Below are 25,452 nucleotides of genomic sequence, written 5' to 3' on the forward strand. Positions count from 1 at the left end.
TAGTAGTCTCTCCCAGTGTATCTCACTTGTCCCCTGCATGCTCCCAGTAGCCCTCAGTGTGGTCCCAGTATATCCCAGTGTGATCCCTAGTGCCCCAGTTCTGCTCCCAGTGAGTTCTTGTCCCAGTCCTGGTGTACCTCGGTGTCCCAGTCTGTCCCAGTCCCTTCCCAGCAGCCGCCCTGCCCCATTCCTGGGCACTGGGACTCCCCTGCACCCCCTTTCCCGGGAATCTTTCTCTGCCAGCCCCTGGATCTCCTGTTTCCGTCACCCCGGGGACCCCCAGACCCCCATTCCCGGCCAGCCCAGGGCACCTCACCCCCAGGCCTCCTTTTCCTGGGAAACCCGAACTGGGCACGGGGCTCTCCAGCTGCTCTGGGATGTATGATCACCCAAAGGAAAGGGAGAGAACAGGAGAGGGAGAGAAAGAAGGAGATTGGGAATCAGAGATCGGGGTCACAGCGCCCAGTCCTGCTCCGCCAGGGGTGGGATCAGCACCCGCAGGAAAAATTGGATCGCGGTGCTCCCCCCGCTCCGGGCCGAACCCGGCGGGTTCCGGGCAGAGTTCGAGCGCAGGGTCCGGGAGCGCAGCACAGCCCGGCCCGGGGGTCCCGCAGTGCGGGGCTGTGAAGGGTCCCAGGTGGATCTCTGAGGGATCCAGATGTGTCCCAGGTGCGGATCCGGGTGAATTTGCTGGAATTCCCCCTTTCTCCCTCCCCCCCGCGCTCCCTTGGGCACTTTCACTTTCGCATCTCTCGAGCGGCGCCACAGCTGCGACCGGGGACAGCTGCGATGGCTCCAGCGCTGGGTCTGGGGCTGCTCTTGGGGCTTCTGGGGGGCCCGGGAGGCGCGACAAAAGGTGAGTGAGACCCTCCGAAACCGGGACCCCCCTGAATCGCAATTCCTGGGCACCAGGATCCCCCTAAATTTCCATTTTCGGGCACCGGGAGCCCCCTAAAACTCCGTTCCCCGGCACGAGATCCCCCGGAATCCCCATTTTAGGTCGTGTGACCCCCAAAAATCCCCTTCCCCAGCACCGGGACCCACCTGTACCTCCTTCCCCAGGACAGGGACACCCCGTAGCCCCTCTTCTGGCACGGAGATCCCCTTGAACCCCAATTTCTGGTCACCGGCACCCCTTGAACCCCCATTTTCGGTAACCAGAACCCCCTTGAGCCCTGAATTCCGGGAAGGAAACTCCCCCTTAACACGCATTCCCCAGCACGGGAACCCCTGAACCCTCGGTTTTGGTTACGGGGACTCCCCCGTACTCCCTTCCCCAGCACCGGGACCCCCCTGCACCCCTATACCCGGGACTGGGATCCCCCCGCACCCCCTGCAGTGCCCTGGGAGCCCCCTGCACTCCCATTCCCAGATCCGCCATTTTCCTCGGCTTTTGGACCCCCAGATCTCCCAAATTTCTGCGTCTCCCCATTTCTCCATTCCCGGCGTTTCCTGGAACGGGGTTCCAGGGGGTCCCCCGGGGTCCTAGGGGGTCTCAGCGGGGATCCAGTGGGATCCAGATGAATTCCCTGGAATTCCCCTTTACTCCCATCTCGTTTTCGCATCTCCCAAATTGCGTCCCCAGGATCCGCCCGCCTCTCCCTGCCCCAGCTCACCCTTTTCCGTGACCCAGGGACCCCCTGGACCCCCATTCTTGTGCACAGGGACTCCTGGATCCCCCATCCAGCCTCTCCCAGTCCCTTCCTTGAAACTTGGACCCTTCCTGAATCTACCAGTTCTGCTCCTGACCCTTGGACGCCCCCAGACCCCCCAGTCTCTGCGTCCACCCCAGTTCTCCATCCCCTGCTCGTCCTGCGGGGGGTCCTGGGAGGTCCCAGGGGGAATTCAGGAGAATTCCCAAGTGTTTCTTTGTCCCCTCCTCGCGTTCCCCCAATCACTTTCGCGTCTCCCAAGCTGCGGCTTCGGGATCCTCCCGGGAACCGGTGACCGCCCCCGGCACCGGGACCCTCCTGAACCCCCGTTGCTGGGAACGGGGACCCCCCTGCACTTCCATCTCCTGACAAACCTGCCCTTCCTGGGCACAGAGACCCCCCTTGAACGTTCTTTTCGGGGCACCAGGAACCCCCTGTACTCCCTTCCAAGTCCTGAAAACCCCTGCACCCCCTTGTCTTGCACCTGGAACCCCCCTGAACCCCCATTCCCGGGCACGGAAACCTCCCTGAACCCCCATTTCTGGGAACCAGGACCCCTCTGAACCTCCATTTTCAGGCACCAGGACCTCTTGAACCCCAGAAGCCGGGAAGGGAACCCCCTGAACCCCATTTCCTGGGAACCCGCACCCCCTGAACCCCCATTCCGCTGCACCAGGACCCTTCCAGCCCTCTATTCCTGTGAACGGGAACCCCCGTGCACCCCCTTCCCCAGCACCAGATCCCCCCACGCCCTTATTTGGCACCAGGACCACCCTGAACCCCGATTTACCGGCACGGGAACTCCCCTGAACCCCCATTCCTGCGCACGGGGACGGCCCTGAATCTTCATTTCGGAGGAACCGGGACCACCTTCCCCAGTTCCGGGACCCCCTGAACCCCCATATTCAGGACCGGAACCCCTCTGAACCCCCAGTTCTGGTGCATCGGGACCCCCATGTATCCCCTTATCCAGCACTGGCACCCAGCTGAGCCCCCTTATCCGGCACCAATGCCCCCCGCACCCCCTTTCCAGACCCTCTCCCTCTCGGAGACCCCAGCCCCCCTTTTCCTTGTCCTCGGGACCCCCTGGACCCCCATTCCTGCCTTTCCCAGCTCCCGCCCTCCACTTTCCTCAACCCGTGCAACCCCTTTCCTGGGCACAGGGACCCCCTGGACCCCCCATTGCCTTCACCCCTCTTTCCTTCACCCCAGGACCCCCTAAACCCCTATTCCTGGGCATGGGGACCCTTCCTGCAGCCCTTTATTCGGTACTGAGACCCCCTCCTGAACCTCCTTCACGTCTACTGGGACCCCCTGCATCCCCTTCTCGGGCATCCCGCCCCTCCCAGACTCCAGACCCGCGTTTTTCCTTCACCTTTGCACCCCCAGATCTCCCAAATTTCTGTGTCTCCCCTGTTCTGGGGGGGTTTCAGGGGGTCCCAGGTGGGTCTCAGAGGGCTCCAGGGGGGTCGCAGCGGAGATCCAGAGGAATTCTCTGGAATTCCCCCGTCCCCTCCCCCCGCCGCGCTCCCTCGGTCTCTTTCGCTTCCGCGTCCCAACCTGAGAGACCGGGATCTACCCGGCGACCGATGATGTCACAGAACAATCGCGTTACCATTGGTGGAAAGGAAATAGCAGCGCCAATGGCGGGGCCGGAGGCGGCTCTGGGGGCGGGGCCGGGCGGGCCTGCGGCGGAACAGCGCGATGGGTCCAGTGCTGGGTCTGGGGCTGCTCCTGGGGCTCCTGGGGGATCTGGGGGGTGCGACGAAAGGTGAGTGAGACCCCCCGAAACCGCGACCCCCCTGAACATTCATTTCCAGGCACCGGGAACCCCCTAAACCTTCATTCCCAGGCATGGGGAGCCCTCCATAGCCCCATTTTGAGTCCTGTGACCCTCCCATCCCCTTCCCTATCACCAGGACCCCCCTGAACCCCCATTCCTAGGCACGGGGTACCCCCCTGGACCCCCATTCCTGGGCACTGGGACCCCCTTGAGCGCCAATTACCGGGCATCAGGACCTCCCTGTATCCCCTTCCCCAGCACCGCAAAACCCCTGCACCCCCTTATCTGCCACTGGGACCCCACTCATTTCCCGTTCTTTGACATCCAGATCCCTTTGAACCTCGAATCGCAGCACGGGAACCCCCCTGAACCCCCATTCCTGGGCACTGGGACACCCGTGAATCTCCATTTCCGGGCCTGGGACCCCCCTGCACCCCCTTTTCGTGCATCCCGCTTTTCCCAGACCCCAGTCCCGCCCTTTGGACCCCCCGGACTTCCCAACTTTCTGTGTCCCCCCCGTTTTCCACTCCCGCCGCTTCCCGAAACGGGGTCCCAGAGAGTCCCGGGCATCCCAGGGGTCTCAGGGGGGTCGCAGCTGGGATCCAATGGGATCCAGATGAACTCCCTGGAATTTTCCCTTTCCCCTCGTCCCCTCCCCAACCGCATCCCCTCGGTCTCTTTCCCGTCTCCCAGGCTGATCCTTCGGGATCCACTCGCCTCTCCCAGCCCCAGACCCCTTTTCCAATGACCCTGCGACCCCATGGACCCCCATTCCTGCTTTTCTCAGCCCCCCTTTTCCTCTGCATCAAGGGCCCCCGAGCCCCCCATTCCAGTTATCCTGGGTCTCCCCACCTTGTGACCCCTCTTTCCTGGGCACCTTTCCTGGAACCCCCATCCCACCTCTCCCACTCCTTGTATCCCCCTTTCCTTGGCACTGGGAGTCCCCTGAGCCCCCATTGCTGGACACTGGGACCCCATGCACCCCCTTTCCATCTCTCCCAGTTCCCCTTTCATTGATCCATAACTCTCTCAACGCCCCCAAATCTCCATGTCCCCCCAGTTCTCTACTCCCTGCATTTCCTGCACGTGGCCGTGTCGGAGCCCAGCCCAGGGATCCCCCAGTACATGGTCACGGGGTTTGTGGATGGGATCCCCTTCGAGCGCTACGACAGCGAGCGGGGCCGGGCGGTGCCACTGGCACAGTGGATGGAGGATGGAGCCGAGCCGGGATATTGGGATAGGAAGACCCAGAACTATGTGAAGGACCAGGATGTGGATGCCTGGAACCTGGATACACTACGGGACCGGTACAACCAGAGCAGGGGTGAGTGGGGGGATCCATGGGGCTGGGATGGGATCGCTGGGGCTTGATTGTGGATTCACAGGGCGCCAAGGGGATGAGATGGGGATCCATTTGGCTGGTATGGATATCTTGTGATCCATGGGTTGGGATGTGGATCCATGGGGCTGGGATGAGGCTCTGTGGGTCTCCATCAGATTCTGGGGCTCCATCGGGCTGGAATGGGGCTCTGGGACTGGGACATAATTCCATGGGTCTCTGTGGGTGCAATCCCCTCAGGTCTCCACACCGTACAGTGGCTTTATGGCTGTGAACTTGTATCCGATGGGAGTGTCCATGGATCCTACCGGCTTGGCTATGACGGAGGGGAATTTGTCTCCTTTGACCTGGGATCCAGGAGATTCGTGGCGGCCGACAGCGCTGCTGAGATCACCAGGAGGCGCTGGGAACGTGAAGAGAACGAGGCTGAGGAGTGGACAAATTACCTGGGGCAAGAATGCCCAGAATGGCTCCAGAAATACGTCAGATACGGGCAGAAGGAGCTGGACCACAAAGGTGGGAGCAGAATTCCTGTGGGAATGTGGGATTTGGGAACGGAGGACTTGGGAATGCAGTAATTCCAGTGGGAATTCCATGGGCAGATCTCACCCCTGTCCCATTCAAGTGGGAATTCCATGGGCAGATCTCACCCCCATTCCATTCCCATGGAATTCCATGGACAGATCTCACACTGATCCCATTCCCATGGAATTCCATGGATGTCTCTCACCGTTATCCCATTCCAGAGCCCCCTGATGTCCATGTGTCTGGAAAAGAGGAACACGGGACGCTGATCTTGTCCTGCCACGCGTACGGATTCTACCCCAGCTCCATCGCAGTCAACTGGATGAAGGGGGATGAAATCTGGGATCAGGAGACGGAGTGGGGCGGGATCGTTCCCAACAGCGACGGCACCTTCCACACCTGGGCCAGGATCGAGGCGCGGCCGGAGGAGCGGGAGCAGTACCGGTGCCGGGTGGAGCATCCTGGAATGTCAGAGCCCGGGATCTACGCTTGGGGTGAGGCTGGGAATGTGGAATGCCCAAATGGGGATTCCCCTCCCCCTGCTCACCATCCCTCGTTTCCCAGAGCCGACAGCTGGCAGGAATCTCACTGTGGTGGTCGCTGTGTCCATCATCGCTGCCATCATCATCCTCATTGTCCTCATTGGATTCATTGTCTGGAAGCGCCAATCTGGTAACACACGGGATGGGGGTCGGGAAGGGGCATGGATCCACCTGGCACTGTTCTGGGAATCCTGTGCCACCAACACTGATCCTTCTGTTTCTCCACAGGGAGGAGGGACAGGAATGAATACAGCATGGCAGCCCGTGAGTACCAGTGGTGGATCCAGCTCCGGATCCCCTCTGTGCAGATCCCAGGATGGATCCTGGGGTTAATCCTGGTGTGTGATCCGTGCTAGAATCTCACGGATCTCCTCTTTCTGCAGGAAATGATGTGGGAACAACGGCTTGACCGCAGGTACGGAGTGGGATCAGGGTGGGATTCTAGAGAGGGATCGGGGCAGGATTGGACTGATTGGGATCAGGGAGGGATTCTGGATCAGAGCAGGGGTCCAGAGCAGGATCAGATGGAATTGTGGAGTGGGATTGGGGCTGGATTCTGGAGCGGGATCAGGTGGGATGGATGGGGTAGGATTGGTGCAGGGTGGATGGGGCAGGATTTGTGTGAGATGGATGGGGCAGGATTGGTTGGAATTCCAGAGAGGGATTGGGACAGGATGGGTGGGGCGGGATTACGTGGAATGGATGGAACAGGATTGGTGTGGGATGGATGAAGTGGGATCAGGGAGGTGTTCCAGAGCAGGATCAGTTGGATGGATGGAGCAAGTTTGGGACAGGATCAGGTGGAATTCCGGAGCAGCTCCCGCTCTCCATGGGCTCCAGCAAGGTCCATCCTACGGGATGGGGACAGGGACAGGGTGACACCATGACCCTCTCTCATCCCAGCAGGAATCACTGCCTGAGCAATCCCCAGAGCTGGATCCGGCCCCTTCCTGTGGTAGTCGATTTGGCTGAGATGGACTGGGATTTAGCCCAAATTCCCTATAAAGAAAGCACAAATTTAAGACCTTGGGAGGCAGGCTGTTAAAAAGCAAGGCCTTAGACATTAGGTCTGGTCCCTGCCCTGCAGATGCAGAGGCTTTAGCCTAAAACCATGGGATTTTGTAAGGACATGTCAGGCATGCCTAGACACGTCCCTAATTCTCATTTGTCTTTGGACCTTTGCCCTCGGGTATCCCTGTGTATATCCCTCCCCCTGGTCTTTGGATGCAGCCTCTCAGATCACATGTTCACAGATGGATTAAAAGGATATCACAGGCACACCATCATTCCCATCCCACTTATTATTATTATTATTATTATTATTACTAGCCACGCCGTAACCCGGTCAGGCTGGTGAAGTTGTCACAAAGGGAAAAACCCCCATTGCATTACAACAGGCAGCCATATCAGATTCCACGTGTTCCAGGTTAAATTCACGTGAAGGGGAAACTGGATTTACAGAGATATCTAATGGCTTTAGGTTCCATGTTGCAGAAGCTCCAGAATTCCATCCTGCTATCCAGACCCATAGGACTGGACACACCTGCACATCCCTTCCAGCCTGGACACTGGGTCTATGCGAAGTGGAGGGACAGTGATCCTCTACAAGCCAAGTGGAGAGGACCATTCCAAGTCCTGCTGACCACCCTCACCTCAGTCAAAGTTGCTGGCAAAGGACCTTGGATTCACTGCTCCAGAGTTAAGGGTTCTGTTCCTGAAACAACTGAAAATAGAGACTGATGCAGATGAAAACATTTTTTAAATTAATCCTGTGCCTAAAGAACTGTTCATAATAATCCTGATTCTTCTTTGCATGATAGCCAACTGTGCAAGACATTACTACTGTTAAGATATTTACTGTTAGATATTTATATATTATTAGATATTTATCTGTTGTTAGATGTTTACTGTTGTTTGATATTTATCTATTAGATATTTATTTACTGTTAGATATTTACTGTTGTTACATATTTACCTATTTATTGGGGGTTAGGTTTCTTTTCTTTTGTTCCTTCTTACCTATAGAATTTTTCCCATGAATTGCTAGATAATTCTAACTGCAGCTACTGGTTAGTGCTTTAGAAAACAAAAGGTTGGCCTGGCCCAGGTAAAAAGGAGGGCGGGGGTGGGCAGCTACTCAAGGCTTTGGGTTTTGGAAGACACGTTTGGAGCTGCTCTTGCTCAAGGAGAGGAAATCCCCATGACCCAGCACAGAGCTGCTGCTCCTTCTCCTCTGGGGTGAGCCTCTGCTCGTAAGAGCAGCCACTGACCTAAGGCCTTATTAACCCCTTCCTCACTAAAAGAGGCACCGATCACCCTCTGCTCACACCCAGCTGCCGCTGCCCGCTGCTCCTTCAGCGCTGCTCTGAGTTTCTCTGCGCTGAAGCCCCGCCCTGCCCTGCCCTGCTGGGACGTCCTGCAGTTCCAACTCCTGCCGAAAAATTGCCTGATACATCTCGTCCACCAGCCCAACATCTTTTGTTCATTCCTGCTGTTCTAGATTAGTGCTTTTCAGAGTCCTGCAGGGGCACTGGGATTGACTGCCCCAGGGCTTTGAGAAGCAAATCCTCTCCTCCATCCTTTCCCATCTCGGCCAGAAATGCTGTCACAGGCTCCCTGGTTCTGTTTGTTATTAATTCCATAGTTGTTGTTTTCTTGCCTTGTTATACATACCAGTAAGAAACTGTTATTCCTATCTCATATCTTCGATTAAAACCCCCTTAATTTGAAAATTATAATAATTCAGAGGGAGGGGGATTTACATTCTCCAGTCCGAGGGAGAGTCCTGCCTTCCCTAGCAAACACATGTCTTTCAAACTGAAAGAAATTTTGGTGCCCAACATTCTCTGCGGAGAACTTTGTTTGTGTTTCCAGGCCAATGGCGGCTCGGGCCCGGGCCCGTTCCAGGGCTGTTCCTCATCTCCGCCTTTGCCCTCCCACAGCCCGGGGGGCCCTGAGAGCGCGGGCCGAGGCTGGGCCGTGTGCAGAGCCCGGCCCTCGCTGCCATTGGCTGATTGTGCCAATGTCACTCCTGGTTGTCGCGCGCTGACTGGGCAGAGCGGGGACAAGCCCCGCCCATGAGGCGGGGTGCAGCAAAGGCGCCATTGTCGGACAGTTTGTGTGGGCTCGGCAGCGGCGGCAGCTGCCCAAGCCGGTGAAGCCGCGGCGGAGCTCGGAGGCGGCCCCAGCGCAGGTGGGAGCCGCGCTCGGTTGTGCGGGGGCTCGGGGCTCGCTGCGGGCCGAGGGGGCGGCAGGGGGCTCTGGCGGGTTGGTTGTGCCGGTGCCGGCCCGTGTTGGCGCTGGGCTGAGGGCGCTGCGGGAGCGGCTGCCCGCGGTCTCCTTCCCGCTGGGGCCTCGGCAGGAGCCGGTGCCGGAGCAGCGCTGGCTCGTCCCGGTTGCTGTGGGTGGCACAGAGGTGTCTGCCCTGTGCCCGGGGCTGTGCGGGGAAATTCCCGTGGCCAGAGGTTTGTGTGCCCGCAGGAGACAGAGGAGTCCTGTAAAAGTGACTTTATTGATGAACAAAGAGAGAGGCCATGCGGCATTTGCCATGCGGTCTCTCCAGTTGTTGTAGTACGCAGTCTCCTCTTTATCCTCATTTTCCCGGCTGCATTCCGCCTCTCCCTTTCGCCACCGACTGAGGTACTTTGAAGGCTCAGACTTCCCGATCCGACTACTGCATGTCCTCGTTAATATGTACCTCTCCTTTTGTATAACATCCGATATTCATGGCTCTGTTAAGTGTTTCTCCTTCTCGAAGGTCAGGCACTGAGCAGGATCTTGGCTGAGCAGCTGTCTCTGGAAATTAGTAACAGTTTCTGAAAACGATGGCTTCTCCCATTACTTCCTTTTATACAAATCCCTGGCCCTATCTCCAGGCATATTCATCTTACTCTACTCAAATCCTCTTCTTATTTTCTCAGTAATTATCTTTACTGACTTTAATTACCACTGGTTCACTCTCATTTCCTGGATCCTCTTTGGTTTGGGATTATTCTCAGTGACCTCACTGCCTGTCCTTTTGTAGCCGTTTCTGGATCAGGAGGCCTGGCTGCCACCTGCATCCCCTTGCTCACCTGCTGAATGAGCTGCACTCAGCAAGGTGTCGTGCATGGTAAAAAGATGAGAGTTGCTGCAGCTCATCAGAGGAGGAATTGCATTCGTTTAACCCATGGAACCCCCAAAACTTGTCTAATTTTCATCCTTTCTACATTTCTACCAGAATATGAGCTACTTTCTACTTTCATTTGTTATCTATTTCACCAGTTTTCCGTTATTATCTGTTTGCAAATAGCAGTTTGAATAATCTAATTTTCCACAAATGTCGCCTTCATCTTTGGCGTGTTTGGTTGTCATGAAGGTCAGGAGCTGGGTCTGTCTGCTTCATTATTATTTCGAGGACATCTTGTAATCTAATGCTGTAGTACAAATGATAAATGGGTCCTTGTCCCCAGCAGTTTTAATCTGTGTTTCTAAAGCTCTTCTGACTGCCTGGAACCAAAGGTTCTCTTCCAGAGCAGGAGTTGCATGACTCACATGTGGCCCCCCCACAATCTGCTTTTTACTTGATATCTTTAGTGTTAGAGAGTCAAGGCATTACTTGATTCTGGGCAGGATGTGCAACAGAAATCATTTCATCCACACATAAGTGCCCGGGTTGTGCAGAGAAAATCATTCCATGACACGTAAGTTTTACTAGATTTTTCCTGAACTTTATACAGTCTTAAACCCTTTGGAATCCATTGGTTTAGTGTTCATTGCTTCTAAGTTGGATAGTTCTTAATATTTGGTATCCTATTGGCCCCGTATTACTTTTCCTCTGATGTTAATTAGGTCCACATTCCTGGATTTCCTTCTCAGCCTTTTCCAGACCAGGTGCCTCCGTGTATGCCGGGGGCAGTGTCTGGGGTGGGTGTTCCTTGATGTTTGCTGATGTTTCCTTGATGTTTGTTAGCCTTGTGGGTATCTTTTGGGCTATTCCCAGTCTGTTGAGATGTTAAACTCATGTTCATTTAATGTAACATCCCTTTAAAAACACTCTTAATAATTCCTTTCTCCAAAACAAATGCAAATCAAGCCTGCCTAGAGAAATAATTCTGAAAACATTTTTCAACTTGGTATAATTTCCGACCATGGAATCCCCGGCAGCCCAGTGTGTGAGTGTAACTGAGGGGCAGAGTGGAATTGTGCCGTTGTCTTCCCCAGCAGCTGTGGCAGTGCAGGCACAGAAAGCAGCGAAGCTCCAGCAGTGGCAGCAAGGATTGGCCCCAGTGTGTGGAGATGCCAAAGGAGGGTGCCCAGGCAGAGGATTTCAGCAGAGGATCTGTGGGCAGGCCCAGGGGCTTGGCCCGATGTGGAGCCCTGGCTGCTGCTGCGTTGCCTTCAGTGCAGGGTCAGTGGTGCCCTCCCACGCTGCTCCTGCAGCCGGGAATTCCAAATCTCCGGGGCTTGAGAGCCCCTGAGCCCAGGGTGAGGGGTCCCCCCGTGTTGAGCTGTGCTGGCGGCTGTTTCTGTGCTCAGGGACTCTTGGAATGGGCCACGGCACTTGGCCACCAGTGGTGCTTCTTTGCACTCCTTAGGCAGGACCCGATGTCCTGGGTGGATGCTGTGAACAGCAAAGTGCCAAGGCAGGCTCTGTGCCAGCCCAGCTTCCTGTGGGAGAGATTTCACAAGAGACAGGATTCTGGCCACAGACTGCTTGAAATATACATCCCTTATCTCCAGCCCGCACTAGGTGGAGAATTACCAGGGCAATGAATTGCAAAGATCAATTCCAAGGGAGATAATTGAATATCTGCCCTGGGTCTGGCTCTTATTCTTGCCCAAGCCAATGGCAAAAGCTGTATCCATTGCATCTTGGTTTCTATCACCAGGTTCCAAAGGAGTTTGTTTATTTCCCCATTCCTTCTTTCTACCTGCCCTGAGCTCTGGGGGTGCAAGGTCTTGTGGAGGTCCCATTGTATTCCTAAAGTAGCCATAACCCCCTGAAGGATCTTTGCTGTAAAATGAGTTCCCCATCTGAGAGTCTGTTTTTTCCACAATCCTTTATCTTTGAATTATTTGTTTTAGAAATACCTTAATAAACGATCCAGTGGTTGCTGAACAATGTCACAGTGTTAGCTGGCTTACACTGGGCAGTGAATTTGGCCACTGCTAAGAGAAGTGGCCTGGCCTAACAGACAGGCCCCCAGAGAGCAGAGATAGGCTGGAACTCATTGGGTTACATCCTTGTCTGTCTTCAATTCTGTCCTAAGCTGCAGGGGCTATTGGTCAGAGGGCTGAGCAGCCTAAACTTGGAACCAATCACAGGCGCTTACCTGGGAACATTAAGAAAGATATTTAAGAAAAAGTCAGAAAAATAAAGAGGACTTTTACATAAGGATCAGAGAGTGCTGTGTTTTCTCTCTCAAGTACAGCAGCAGTCGAGTCAACAGAAGAAGTCAGAATTGCGTTTGCCACCCTGTTAGCTGCCATGCTGTCACCAGCAGATATTTGAGCCTTCCTGCTCAGGGCATTTCAGTGCCAGGCTCTTCCAAGCACACCCAGCTCTGCCGGTTGAGCTGACCATGCAGGCGGTAATCTGAGCTTGGTCTAATTCCCTTTCCTTCATCAGAGCGTGTCTTGGAGCTCTTTTCCCTTCTCCTGCCCTTGCAGACCCATCCATAAACACATTTTGTCCCGCAGGCCAGGGAATGTCTCTTAAATCTCTCCCAGCCTGGCTCTGGAGCTCTGTCACTTGAATGCAGTCATGGGTTTGTTCCCAGCCCCCTGTGCAGGCTGTTCAAACAGGAGCCTGGGTTAAACCCTTGCCCTGTCCTCAATTCTAAATCCTCCTGTGCCACTGAACAAGTTTCATTCTGTAATCACCGAGCACTGCTCATCCATGTAGAGGCTCCTTTGGTTATCAAAGCTTTCACTTGGTGCCAGACTTGAACAACAGGAGATCTCCTGCCATCAGTTTTTGGGCCTCAGGTCTCATTAAAGCTGTGGCTGCACAATTCTGCAGACAATGAGACCACTCTGGCCACTGGGCTAAACATTTTAGCACAAGAATTCCTTTGGCATGGCCCTGTTTAACATCCACATCCAATTCAAATTTTTTTCTGAGTCTGGTAGAGCCATGGCTGCAGCATCAATCATTTGTTTATTTCATTATCTTAAGTTTTGTTCCATTTCTTGTATCCATACCACAGCATTGAGACTATCTGGTGTTTAAAAGTCACGAAGTGTTCTGGCTAGAACAGAGAATCCTCAGTCCAGATCCTGCAATTTCCTATTAATCGTCATACTTCTTGCAACTCCTTTTTAATCCTGGGTTATTTCTGAGCTTCCCTGGTCTCTCTCTGGGTCAATACACCAGAAGCCTACAGTCAAAATATGTCCCAAATATTTTACCTTTTTCTCCACCATTTGCCCTTTTTTTTAATCAAATATTTAAAGATGCTTTTTAGCCTGAACATTCAGCCATTTCACAGAGGCTTCTTCTACCACTTCTTGTCCTCCTGATTGCAGCAAGTCATCCACATCCTGCATTAACCCAATCCCTGGGGGTGGGGTAAATTCTTGTGATATTTTCTGCAAGGCTTGCCCCAATAAGGCTGGTGCATCCGTGCATCCCTGCAGAAGGACCGTCCATGTCTTTTCCATTTTCCCTTCTATCTCTTGTTCCCACTCAAAGGCAAAATCCAGTTTACCATCCTGTGTGAGTGTGCATCCCCAGAAAGCATCTTTGCCTTCAAGGACTGAATGGTGTCAGTGTGAGGAGGGCACCTGGTTGAAGATGGTATAAGGATGTGAGAGCCCCTGGGTGCTTGAGTCTTAATATGCACTCCACTTTTGTACAGCTGGTGATATTCTTGGCTCTGTTAAGTCTTTGTTCTTCTGGGAGTTCATGAATTGAGCAGGACCTTGGCTGAGCAGCAGTCTGTGTGGTCAATTAATAACATTTTCTGACCCTGATGGCTTCTGCTGTCACTTCCTTATGTCCACGTCCCCGGCCCTGTGTCCAAGCGGATTCGCAGCATGTGTTTGTAGAGACCCTTTGCTGTTGTTCCTTGCATGGGGGTCCCCCGTTTTGGGGCCATCCCCCCTGGAGCAGGGTGTCCCGGCTTGGTGCAGCCCCGCCCCTCGGGCAGCGCTGAGCCAATGAGAGCGCGCGGCGGTGATGACGCAGCAGTGTCCAGGCAGAGCCGCAGCTCCCAGCGTTGCCCACCTGGAGCCACCTGCGCCCGGCCCGGGCCCCAGCGCCCCCCTGGATGGGAATTTGGGGAGGTGGGAGGGGGGGAGCGCCAAGGCCGGGCCCCCCCGCGCTGTGGTGGCGGCAGCGGCTGCAGTGGGGAGCGAGTGCGGGCGGGAGCGGCCGAGAGCCCAGCGCTGCCCCAGCCCGAGCTGCCCCAGCTCCATCGCTGCCCCTGCGCTGGGATGCTGTGGGTTTGGGGGGAAGAGGGAGCCGGCAGTGGAGCAGGAGAAGGGAAGGAGAAGCAGGGTTGAAGAACAAGATGATCAAACGCTGCACGTGGGAGGAGAAGTTGGGATTGTGGAGGGGAAAGAGGAATAATGGGAGGAAGAGGAGTGTGAGGAAGAGCAAGGATACAGGAAGAGGAGGAACAGAAACAGGAAGCACCACAAGTTTCCACCCCTCCCTGTGTCTGGAGCCTCTCCCCCAGTCCCAGGAGCTTTGCTCCCCCCCCACATTCAGCAGGTGGCCGAAGAGGGGGATCCATGATTTTCAGAGGGGCGAATTTTGGCGTTTATCAGCTTTAGTGGGCTAAATGTTGGTGCCTTGGTTTCTTTGCGGGGCCTGAATCTTTTTATTTTGGAGGTATTTTTGGCTAAATCTTGCTTTTGGGAGAGTTTTTGATTTGTGTCTTTATGCTTGGATAATTTTTGGATTGCATTGTTGTATTTTGCAGGGTCTTACAGACAGAAGATGCTCAATGACTTCCTGAATTGCACTTTGGAAGGAGGAACCGTCAGCCCAAGGTGCTCTCTTGTGTTTTCCCCCAAACCAGGATTTGTCATTCCCAAGGCGTGGGTGGATGGAGGAGGTAGAAAAGCCCTGTAGATCCCTCTCGAGGAGGGGCTGCAAACCCACCCCAGGGAGCTGCGAGGAGGAAAGACCCTCCCTGAGCCGGGAAGGCGGCCGGAGATCCAGGCAGAGCTCAGAGCTGGTGGAGAAGCCTCCTGGAGGGGAGAAGCCCCACAAGTGCTTGGAATGTGGGAAGGGTTTCAGGTGGAGCTCTGAGCTGATCCGACACCAGAGGATCCACACTGGAGAACGGCCCTATGAGTGTGGGAAATGCGGGAAGAGCTTCAGGACTATTTCAACTCTGATGAAGCACCAGGTGATCCACACAGGAGAACGGCCCTACACCTGCTTGGAATGTGGGAAGAGCTTTGGATGGATGTCCTACCTGAGAAACCACCAGCGCATCCACACTGGGGAGAGGCCCTACGAGTGTCCCAAGTGTGGGAAGAGGTTTCAGACCAGCTCCCATCTCCTCCTACATGAGCGGATTCACACAGAGGAGAGGCCCTTCCGCTGCCCCGACTGCGGGAAGGGATTCAACCGCAACTCCCATCTCACTGACCATCGTCGCATCCACACTGGGGAGAGGCCCTACGAGTGTCCTGAGTGTGGGAAGAGCTTCTCAGACAGCTCTAACTTGACCAAACACCAACGGAGGCTCCACTAAGGGAAGCCCTGTGAGTGCCCCGAGTGTGGGAAGAGCTTCGTGCTCTGCTCCAGCTCCATCCCCCATGGGAGGATCGGTGTTGGATGATCCCCAGTGACCCCCGTTGGGCAGAGCCCTGGTGATCCGTGGTCCTGATGATCCGTGTTGGGAAGACACCTGGCTGAGGGGACTCTGCCTCATCCTGTCTCCCTGTGGGTACCTGGATGAACACAGGGGCAGGAACGTCCATCAGGATCCAAACTGACATGGGGAATTTCTTGGGGAGAGTGAACTTGTTGACTTTCAACCCTAGGAAATCTTCTTTGTTCAGTCCTATCTTCTGGTGGCATCCAGGAATACTGAATGATCTTGAAGGTCCTTTCCAAACTCCATGATCTTGCAATTTTGATTTTTGATTACTAAAGAGTGTCTTTCACAGCCAAATCGTGATGAACTGGGGCAAAGACCAAGATTTTGGAGACAGTGGGGTGGAAACCCTTCCAGAAAAGTTCTTCCCTCCCACCCAAGCATATGAATCGTCAGCCAGCACGGACACCGAAATCCTTTTCCTTTGGCCTTGATTTCCTTTTCATTTCTCTTCATCCCTTTAAAACATCCAACCTTAGGATAAAAATAAAGACACTGAACTGAGACATGGGTGGGGACAGGGGGAAAAAGACATGGTGGGGACACATGGACATGGAAGGGGACGTGGCCATTCGTGGTGACATGGGGGGACACAGGCATGGATGGAGATGTGGGGGACAGTGACAGGGATGGAAACATGGTGGGGACACAGCCATGGGTGAGGACATGGTGGGACATGGCCAGTGACATGTGGGGACACGGCCACGGCCGGTGCCATGGGGGGAACTTGCAGGGGCTGTGGGGGATGCTGGCTTGGAGGGAGTTGAGGGTTCCTGGCAGGGACTTGGGGCTCGCTGAGGCCTTTGGGGACCCCAGGCCGAGCGGCTCCGGCTGCGCTGGGAGACCCTGGCGGAGGTTCTGGGGCAGCTGCTCAAGGACCCCCTGCCCTGGAGCCCCAGCCGGGCATTGGGCTCCTGGAAGGGAATGAACGTCCTTGTCCCCAGCAGGGAAATCCCAGCACCCCCAGGGTGTCGGGGGCAGCTGAGAGGCCACAACAGGGAGGGGAAAGCCAGACAGAGCTGTCCACCTCTAAAACTGCACCCTAAAAATCCCAGAACTTTGGTATTCCACCAGAAAGGAGCTTTCAAGAGGTGCCTGAACTGAGGGAAAAGGGGATGGGACCCTCAGAGGTAGCAGGAGGGCCCGAGGGCCCTGGAAGCCTCAAAAAGAAGCATGAGGTCAGGTGTGGTTGACTGGGGGACAGTGGAAAAGGGCTGGAAGAGCATGGGAAAAGAGGGGGCTGGTACCCCTAAAGAATTGGTCAGGGCCCTGGGACCGCCAAATTGCATTGAGAGAGGTCCCACTCCTCCTCCTTTCTAGTCCTGCCTCCTCTCCACTCCTTCTCCCATTACTTCCTCAGTCCTCCTCCTCCATCCCTTTTCCTGCTCCCCCTGTGCCCAGCGCTCACTCTTCACCCCCCCGTTTTTCCCAAAACCCTCACATCCTGTGGTAGGAGCTGGGATGGAGCCAGGGCAGGTCGGGCTGGGGCAGCGCTGGGCTCTTGGGCCAGCCTGGGCACCCCCCCATGCACCCCCTCCCCAAATTCCCCTGTTTGTTTATCGGGGTCCTGGCACCTTTGGGGTTGGGGCGGTGCCGTGTTGGGGTTCAGGGTCTTCCCAAGGCCCCATAGAGCAGGGTGAGAAGGGGGGGACACCACCATTCCTGGGGGTCCCCATTCCTGATCCATGCTGGGGCCAGTTCTGCGACCCCCCCCAGTCATGGCTCCCCCTGCGGGGTCCCTCCAAGTCCTTCCCACTGGCTCCTAATAAACAGGACCAGGCAAACTGGGAAGCTTTATTGGGAATACTGGGAGCAGCCGTTCGGGGGCAGAGTGACACCGGGCTGGGGGTCCCCGGGGGGAGCACACACGTTCACCCGAGTCCCGCTGGCCCCCAGACAGGTGAGCTCCCAGCAGCACCAGTAGCACCAGTAGGGCCCCAGCTCCCCCGACACGCCCCATGCCCAGCGCCGGGCGGTGCCGCCAGCCCCAAAGCAGCCGCGCTGTGCCCTGGGGGGGTCCCCGCGGCCCCGCCCCACGCGGCACTGGGAGCACCAGTCCGGACCAGTTGGAAGCGTGGGCGGGCGGCACCAGAACCCACGGAAGTGAGTCCACCACAAGGCGTTTAGAACCCCCAAAATTGGCGGAAAGCATCAACACCAAAATAGGGGTCACACCTGCCCATAAACTAACCGGGAATTCCCCCAAAGCGTTTATGACCCTCTAAAACTGGTGGAAAGCAGCAGGATCTTCCCTAATATCAACTTCTATGCTAGTTGCACCTGGGGAGAAGAAACTCAAGAGAGAAATTCTCTCTGTGAGAACTCCCTCTGGGAGTTGAAGGGACCAATTGGAGGCTGGTTTGGTTATTGACAGCCTGAACAACCAACTGCAGAAAGTTAGTTCGCTCGGTGAGCGCACATTTTGAAGGCTGTAACCCAGGAAAAAACTCTCTTTTATTTCCGGTGGCTGAGCAGGTAACAACGGCCCAGCCCGGGCTCCCTCCCATGTGGGGGGAGCTCGGGAGGCCGCTGGGCCCCGTTTGCAAACCAGGGAACCCGATGGCCGGGGGGAGGAAAGGCTCATTGATGAGACCTTAGCCCGGCTTCCTCCCCTACGAGCCCGCGGCTCTGGGGGGGCCCGGCTCCTGCTGCTGGCTCGGAGCAGCTTTGGAGGGGCCGAGCCCGCCCAGCCCCCGCACGGCCTGGGGGAGGCAGCCGGGCCCTGTCTGGAAGCAGGGGTGGCCATGGGCAGTGCGGGGCTGCAGCAAGCTCCAGAAAAGCTGATTAACATCTCAGCCGCCCCCACACCCAGCGCCGTGACTTCTGTGTGAAACTTTAACTCTTTAGTGCTCAGGTAAGATTTTGCAGACCTCCGGCTTTCCTTTGAATATGAGAGGGGAAAAAGGAGATGCTCCAAAGTCAGCGAAGCAAGAGCTAAGTTTCTTTAGATGGAAGGAGAATGAGGAGATGCTGTGAAGATGGCTGAAAATTCCTTTTGTAAGATTGTAGGGATGAACTGATGTATTGAATATTCCTATAAACCATGGAGAAAGACATGGGGGGATGGAGATGTTATTGGGGGGTTTGATAGGTTGTTAAGCAAAAAGCATCTGTGTTGAGAATCCTTCGCCCCGAGGAGAAAAGGGGATCTCTTTTTCTGGAGATGAAACAGGAACAGAGAGAAAGAGAGATGAAGAGAATTTTAGTTTGGAACAGTTAATTCTTAAAACTAAATACCTCATGGGTTTAACATGGCCCATAAGCACAGCTTTGGGAAAGCTGTGAAGATGGGAGGAACTTCATGACTTTGCAAGTTTTTTCCCAGGCGGATGCAAATCGTGAAAGTGAAGCCACGAGAGGACTGTTTATTTCCCTTGTGAAGTCCCTATGGCCTGACAAGAGGAAATTTCTCTCTCCAAAGTGAATTGAAAAGGACTATTTAACTTGGGAACTGGCTGAAGTAGTTTTTTGTATGTTTTTTTTTTGTTATGAAGGTTGGGAGAGGGAAGGAAGGAGTGGTCTGAAGATCTTCTTCTGAATTTGCTTTTCATTCTCTGTGTAGTTAATAAAGTCTTTTATACCCTTTTTAAGTTTTAGTCCTGCCTTGCTCTTTTGCTCCTGGTTCTGTCTCACAACAGAAAAATGAGTATATTTAAATTGGCAAGTCAAAACTATAACAATAGAGGAGAGTGTCAGCAGCTGCAGCTAAGGGCTCGTGTCCCATCAGAGTCTCTAACAATGGCACCAACGCTGCTGCCTTGCAACAGCCGACTCTGGAAGGCGAGTGTGCCCTCGAGCAGAGCCGCTGAGGTCAGTCAGGGGGACAGGCTGCAGCTGAAGCTGCCAAGCGTTGCTGTGATTCTGGCAAGTCAAGAGAAAACCATGGTGACCACTTTCCCTTACACCCTTTGCCAAGCCACGAAAAATTGTGCACACAGCATCCCCTCTTTTGGCATCCTGTCTGGTGTGCATGTCTTCCTGAGGAGGTACAAGCCTTCTGGGTGCTGCTGTTCCTGTGCACACTCTGGTCATTTTTCTCTGGTGTCCAGAGCCACGTTGACAGCAGCAGCTCCACAGGCCAGCTCCAGGAGACATCGTTCTTGCCATGGTGGCAGCAGCTCTGTGGGTCCCGAGCTCAGTGTCAGGGGAGTCTTGGCCACACAGCACAGTGGCCTGGGCAGCTCTGGGGACCCGGGCTGATCGCCAGCGCTGCCACTTCCCACTGCTCCTCGCCTGCAGCAGCCAGTGGCCGTGCTCCAGCAGGGCCTCCTTGTCCCTCCTTGTCCCTGGCCAAGCAGCTTGGGCACCTCGGGGCTGTCCCCACCGTCCTGCTGAGGCCAGGCCTCGAGGGCTTCTGCCACAAGCGCCAGAGCAGCCGGCTGGCAGGAAGAAGGTGGCTGTCTGGGGGCTGCTTATGGCCTCTGCCACCCAGTTCCTCAGGGCTTCCCACCAACCCATCCACACAAGTCCTCCTGGCCCATCACAGCCTCCCGCCACCCAGCGCCACACGCATCCCCCTCACGCCTTCCCACTGCCTTCTCCGGGCAGGCCTTGGCAGCACCGCAGCCCTTCATGGCCTCCCACTGTCCCGTGCCCTCCACGCCTCCCCCAGGCCTGCCTGGCTGCTGAAGGAGCTCCAGAGGAGCCGCATCAAGAGGCACCTCAGAGCCCTCAGCAATCCAGCCAGCAACACACGGGCAGGACACAGATGGCGCTTCCAGGCTGGCAGAGGGGTGCTGGCCATCTCCAGGGACCGGTCTCTCAGGGATCCCCGCCGCAGCTCTGGCCTCTGCCCGCCCGCTCTGTCAGAAGCCTTAAGGCTTCCACAGAACCACCAAAGGCCAAGGGCCTTTTGGCCACTTTCCCTTCCACTCCGCATGCTTGGCCAACTTGGCGAGCACAAGCACCCTTTTTGCCCTCTTCCCCATTGGCCTGAAGACTCTGCACCAAAAGAAAGCTCCTGGACCTCTGTGTATGACAACAGCAATTTACTAATCCTACAGTGGGGTGAAACAAAGTGCTTGCAGAGCAGAGGTGTTCCCTGCAGGCTCAGGTGGCCCCAGCAGACGCAGCCTCCCGGATCAGTTCTCCACAGTGCTCACACAGGACAACGAGCCCCTGAGACACAGGGAAGGCCGTGACTTCCAGAGCCGGCGGAATCCATCTCGCATCTGCTGGAGTCGGGAGGAGGGAATGCTCTGTACAGCTCTGTTGATGTACAGAGTCTGAAGAGCCAGGCATGAGATGGCAGGGCTGGTGTCATCTGTCATGTCCTCAAGGGCTGGAAGAGAGAGGAACAGAGCCACAGTCAGAGCCTGCATCTGCAGGGACCTGGGGAGACCCTCCTGCCCCATCCCTCCCACACGGCAGCTCTTGCCGTGGCCTGGAGGAAGCAGGAGACAGCAAGGATCAGCTGGAAGGCGCTGGCCACCAATGTCCCTCCCGCAGGCCCCTGGAAGGTCTCTGTGCTCTGCCCACGCCGCCCCTCGTGCGCGCAGGGAGCAGAGCCCTCCCAGCCGGGGCAGGGAACGCAGCTGCCAGCGCCAGCCCCCGCTGACAGCCCGCTGGCCTCACTCACCCCTGCACATGAGCTGCAACTCTCGCTGCTGCTCTCTCAGGAACCGCCCGGCCATCCCTGCCAACACAGAGCCTGTCACGGCCCCAGCCGCACAGCTGCCCCGCAGCGGCGCTGCCAGCCCTGCGGCCACAGCAGCGCCTTCCCCTGCAGGGCTCAGGCCCGGCCCTCGCCGCATCCTGACGCCCAAGGACACGGCTGCGAGAGGGCGGCAGCGGCGCCGAGGGCAGGCGGGGCTCCAGAGCCCCGGCCCGGATGGCGCTGCCGGGGCAGCAGGCGGGGCTGGGGCCGAGCTGCGGCGGGGCGGGGAGGGAGCCGGGCTTGTGGCTCACCAAGAAACCTGACGGCCGCCTCTCGCAGGGGCTCCTGTGGGCTCCGCAGGTACGGCAGCGCCTGGCGCAGCAGCTCGGCCGCTCGGCTCCTGTCCTGTGCCAGCTGGAGAGAGCGGCAGGGCACGGAGGGAAGGGTTGGCGCGGGCTCTGTCCCTTGGCCCCGGCCTGCCCTGCCCGCACAGCCCTGAGCGGGGCAGAGGGCCCGGCAAGGCGCGGGCTTGATGGAGCTCGGGGCTCCATCAGCTCCGGCCCTGGGGCCAGAGGAGCCTGGAGAAGAGCCCGCGTGGGCAGCCCAGGGAAGGGAGCAGCGTTCTTACCAAGCACTCGCCAAACCTCCACATCTGATCCGCCATCAGCAGCTGCTCAAGATCTCTCCTCTTCAGGAAGCTTAGTGCAGAAAGCAGCGTTTCACAAGAGGCCTGCAGAGCAGCAGAGACCCAGAGATGGCACCGCAGCCCAGGGCACAGGACCTGCCTCCCTGTTCCAAGGCCAGGAGGAGGCTGGAGCCCATGAGGTGCCCGGGTGCAGGGAGACAGCTGAGCCCCCTGCCAGGAGGACAGCAGCGCCCAGGAGTCCTCACCTCTGCCACACGCATGTTCTCATCGTGGCAGTTGAAGAAGAGTGGCAGCAGGCTCTTGCTCACAAGCATCTTGAGGGGCTTTTTACCCTTGGCCGCTACCAACCTCATCACCTCTTGGAAGAGGGGAATGGAGAGCAGCTGCACATGGCGGTTGTCCTGTTGGAAAGGAAGCAAAAGCCCTCCTCATCAGCTGCTCCAGGCCCCTCTGTGCACAGGCCCAAAAATCCATGGGGCCCCACACTTGGGGACAGCACCCAGTGGCCGTGGCTGGGGGCACAGAGCCTTACGTTGTCCAGCAGTGGCCAGAGCGCGCCAGCCAGCCGCAGGGCGATGGGGCTGGGTATTGCGAGGTGTCTGTGCGAGAGCAGAAAGCTGAGCACCGCGACGGTCATCTCAACGATGTCTTCATCTGCATCCCACAACAGGTCCGCAAGGCTTTCTGTCAGGCTGTACATTCTAATGTTCTGCATGGAAGACAAGGCAGGGCAAGCCCACGCTGCTGCTGCTGCCGTGGAGCCCAGGGGCCGAAGGCCTGTCCTGAAGCACTCGGGCAGCTGAACAGCAACGCAGGAGAGCTGGGAGCAGCTGCCACAGCTCCCAAAGCCCAGCCAAGCCCAAGGGGCTGCTTTCCCCAGCCCCACGCTGCCAGCACAGCTTCAGCCGCTGCTGTCTTCTCACCATCGAGGGGTCCTTGCTGAGCTGCACGAGGCCTCTGAGCACCAGGCGACGCATCTCCCTGGACGTGCTCTGCAGGCGCCTTGCCATGATCTCCAGGAGGCTGTCACCCCATTCTTTGATGTCCAGGAGGTCCAGGACCTGAAAGGCACAAAGCAGTGACCGGGGTGCCCAGCTGGCAGGAGCTCAGAACTGCACAGGCCTGAGCCAAGGCAGCAGCACAGGGCACGGGCACCGTCCCAGGCAGCTGCGGCTGTGAGAGGGCAGAGAGGTGGGAGGCAGCTCAGCGAGGTTGTGCTGCCCATGGGGCTCACCTCCACAAGGAACGCCATGGCAGGCAGCTGCCAGTCTGAAATGTCCAAGAGGCAGGAGATGAAGCTGCAACACCAGATCATGGAGACACAGCGCATCTCCCTGGTGGGGGGGAAAAGGCATCATTGCCCCTGAGCCGGGAGGGCAAAGCTCTCCCAGGAGTGACCCACGGAGCTCTGGTCTTTTCCCAAGCCCCCCGTGGGCGCTTTGGGAGGCGGCTGTTCCCGGGCACCCTCCTGTGCCAGCCTTTTCCAGTCTGCTCGTCCGTCTCTTTGTGACAAAGCCCTCTCACCCGTGCCCATGGGAACTGTGTGTGGCACCCTGGGCACAAGTGCCGGGGGCAGCAGGGAGAAGGGGGTCTCACCTGGCCAGGAGTCCCACTGCATAGTGGTGGGTGTCAGTACAGAGCAGCGTGTCCCAGCCAGCCTTGGCTTCCATGGCTACCACAACACGCTCACAGTGCACTCGGCAGAGCAGGACCTTCAGGGTCTGCACTGCAAACCTGTGTGCAGAGCAAAGCCCAGGTGATGCTGGCAGCCCTGGCTCCTGCCTTGGAAGGGATGGGGAGACTGGGAGGACTGGGATGGAGCACCTTTGGGGGTTGGTGGCAAGGCCCAGTTGCTCCTGGCACCCCTTCCAGAAGGTATCAACCTCCTCTGGCGTATCCAGTGCGCTGATGTAAACTTGGAAGAGCAGACACAGAAAGAGACGGGGAAAATACTCCAACACTATAGGTGGGCACCAGGTCAGGTTGAAGACCCTCCACAGTGTCACGGTTGCCTGCAAAAAATGAACCACCCAGAGACAACACTCAGTGCCAAGACATCCGTGTGGCAGGGCCCGAGCATGCCAGGGAGAGGCCGGGGGAGACACTGCGGGGTCACCCAGCCTGGTGCCCCTGAACCTTGCCCCTAAGGCAGGTTTCAGCGCAGTGCCTGAGGCAGAGAGATGCAGCTGGGGGGAGGACAGAGAGCTAGCTACTGGAGAGGTGGCCTAGGGGCAAGCCAAGGTCAGTGGCAGGAACTCACAGCCAGGGCAAAGACTCCTGTGCTGTCCCCATCGGAGGTGTACACACTGTCCACCGGCCAGGCGTTCAGCACATTGAGGAGTATCTGCAGCGCCGGCTCCGCAGTCCCAGTGGAGGACATGATCACTCCCCACATGGCCGTAGCAGCTCTGTGGGGTCAGAGCTCTGTGTCAGGGGGGTCTGGGCCACAGCACTGTGGCCTGGGCTGCTGCAGGGGCCCGCGCTGGCTGTCAGCCCTGCCTCTGCCCACCGGCCCTCGCTGGCAGCACCCAGCCAGCTCACGGGGGTGCAGGCATCTTGAGGGGCAGGGAGGGAGCGTGGCAGCACGCTCAGGGGCTGACATGGCAGCACTGGCAAACGGAGGAGCCAGAGGCTCCTGGAACTGTCCCCCTGTCTGGCAGTCACCAGGGACAGGCTCTACAGGGTAACGGGCCGGGGAACCCTAAGCCCTCAAGGCAGGTGGGGCTGCCGTACCTGTCACCCGATGGGGCCCAGCGCAAGAGAGTCATCAGCACATCGCAGGGGTATTCCCTGGTCAGCTCCAGAAGGGCCTTGTCCAGCCTGTGCCCAGCAGACTCATTGGCCGTGAGCCACTTGTGGATGTACCTCACCATGGCTGGCACCTGCAGAAGGCCCGGGGAGACTTGGACACCTGCCCGAGCAGCAGGTTCCCCAGCTTCCCCTGAGAAGTGCTGCCCTTCCCAGCCTATTGGGCTGGGCCTCAAAGACTGAAGGAACCCAGCAGAGCTGGCTTGAGGCGCCACAGAATTCCTGGCCACAGGCTGCTTACTTGCTTTGGATTGGAGACACCCTTCTCCACAAGCAAATCCAGCATGGCAGCCCCGGTCTCAGCAGTGAAGAGGTGAAAGTTTGCCAAGAGCCCAGTGCCCACACTGGTGGTCTCTTCCCACCAAATGCACATGATGAATTCATAGATCATCTGCAGGAGAAGGGCAGGAAGAGAGGGAAAATCCATGGAGTGCTCCAAGCACGGTGCTGGGCTGAGCAGTGACAGCAGGCCCAGCCCAGGTGGGGATGGCTGCAGTACCTGCGCTGTTCTGCGGAAGCGGCCACGGGCAGGGTCCTGCTCTTGTGTCGGGTCCATGGCGGCACCTGGCAAAGAGCGAGCGCAGCCAGGGCTGAGGGGCTGTGGGAGAGGCCGGAGAACACAGGCCAGCCCTGCATTCCCAGGCAGGGACAGCCCTGGGATGCTCCAGAGATGGGGTGTGGCTGCCTGGGCGTTCAGCCCCAGCCCCTCTTCTGTCCTATCCATGGGCATGTTGGATGGGATG

General features: G+C 57.1%; 2 protein-coding genes across 13 annotated transcripts; both read left to right on the plus strand.

Moving 5' to 3' along the window:
• Positions 1–638: 638 nt before the first annotated feature.
• On the plus strand, positions 639–7,790 carry LOC148218060 (class I histocompatibility antigen, F10 alpha chain-like). 11 transcript variants are annotated; one of them, XM_088158189.1, is made up of 8 exons: positions 639–856; positions 4,496–4,759; positions 5,015–5,290; positions 5,521–5,793; positions 5,864–5,971; positions 6,070–6,105; positions 6,225–6,256; positions 7,322–7,790. In XM_088158189.1, the coding sequence occupies exons 1-7, from the start codon at positions 790–792 to the stop codon at positions 6,248–6,250; spliced, it is 1,050 nt and encodes a 349-aa protein (XP_088014315.1). In that variant the 5' UTR covers positions 639–789; the 3' UTR covers positions 6,251–6,256; positions 7,322–7,790. The 11 variants fall into 11 exon arrangements, 8 of the variants coding, with proteins under 8 accessions (XP_088014315.1, XP_088014310.1, XP_088014313.1 ...); XM_088158187.1 differs by lacking the exon at positions 639–856 and adding an exon at positions 863–3,423; XM_088158190.1 differs by lacking the exon at positions 639–856 and adding an exon at positions 863–3,423 and having other exon boundaries at positions 7,336–7,790.
• Positions 7,791–8,937: 1,147 nt separating this feature from the next.
• On the plus strand, positions 8,938–16,250 carry LOC148218061 (uncharacterized). Of its 2 annotated transcripts, none has more exons than XM_088158200.1 (2): positions 8,938–9,034; positions 14,751–16,250. In XM_088158200.1, the coding sequence occupies exon 2, from the start codon at positions 14,877–14,879 to the stop codon at positions 15,531–15,533; it is 657 nt and encodes a 218-aa protein (XP_088014326.1). In that variant the 5' UTR covers positions 8,938–9,034; positions 14,751–14,876; the 3' UTR covers positions 15,534–16,250. The 2 variants fall into 2 exon arrangements, with proteins under 2 accessions (XP_088014326.1, XP_088014327.1); XM_088158201.1 differs by lacking the exon at positions 8,938–9,034 and adding an exon at positions 14,264–14,659.
• Positions 16,251–25,452: the final 9,202 nt, after the last annotated feature.

Source organism: Sturnus vulgaris, unplaced genomic scaffold, assembly GCF_052056855.1.
Source record: "Sturnus vulgaris isolate bStuVul1 unplaced genomic scaffold, bStuVul1.hap1 Scaffold_195, whole genome shotgun sequence".
NCBI lineage: Eukaryota > Metazoa > Chordata > Aves > Passeriformes > Sturnidae > Sturnus > Sturnus vulgaris.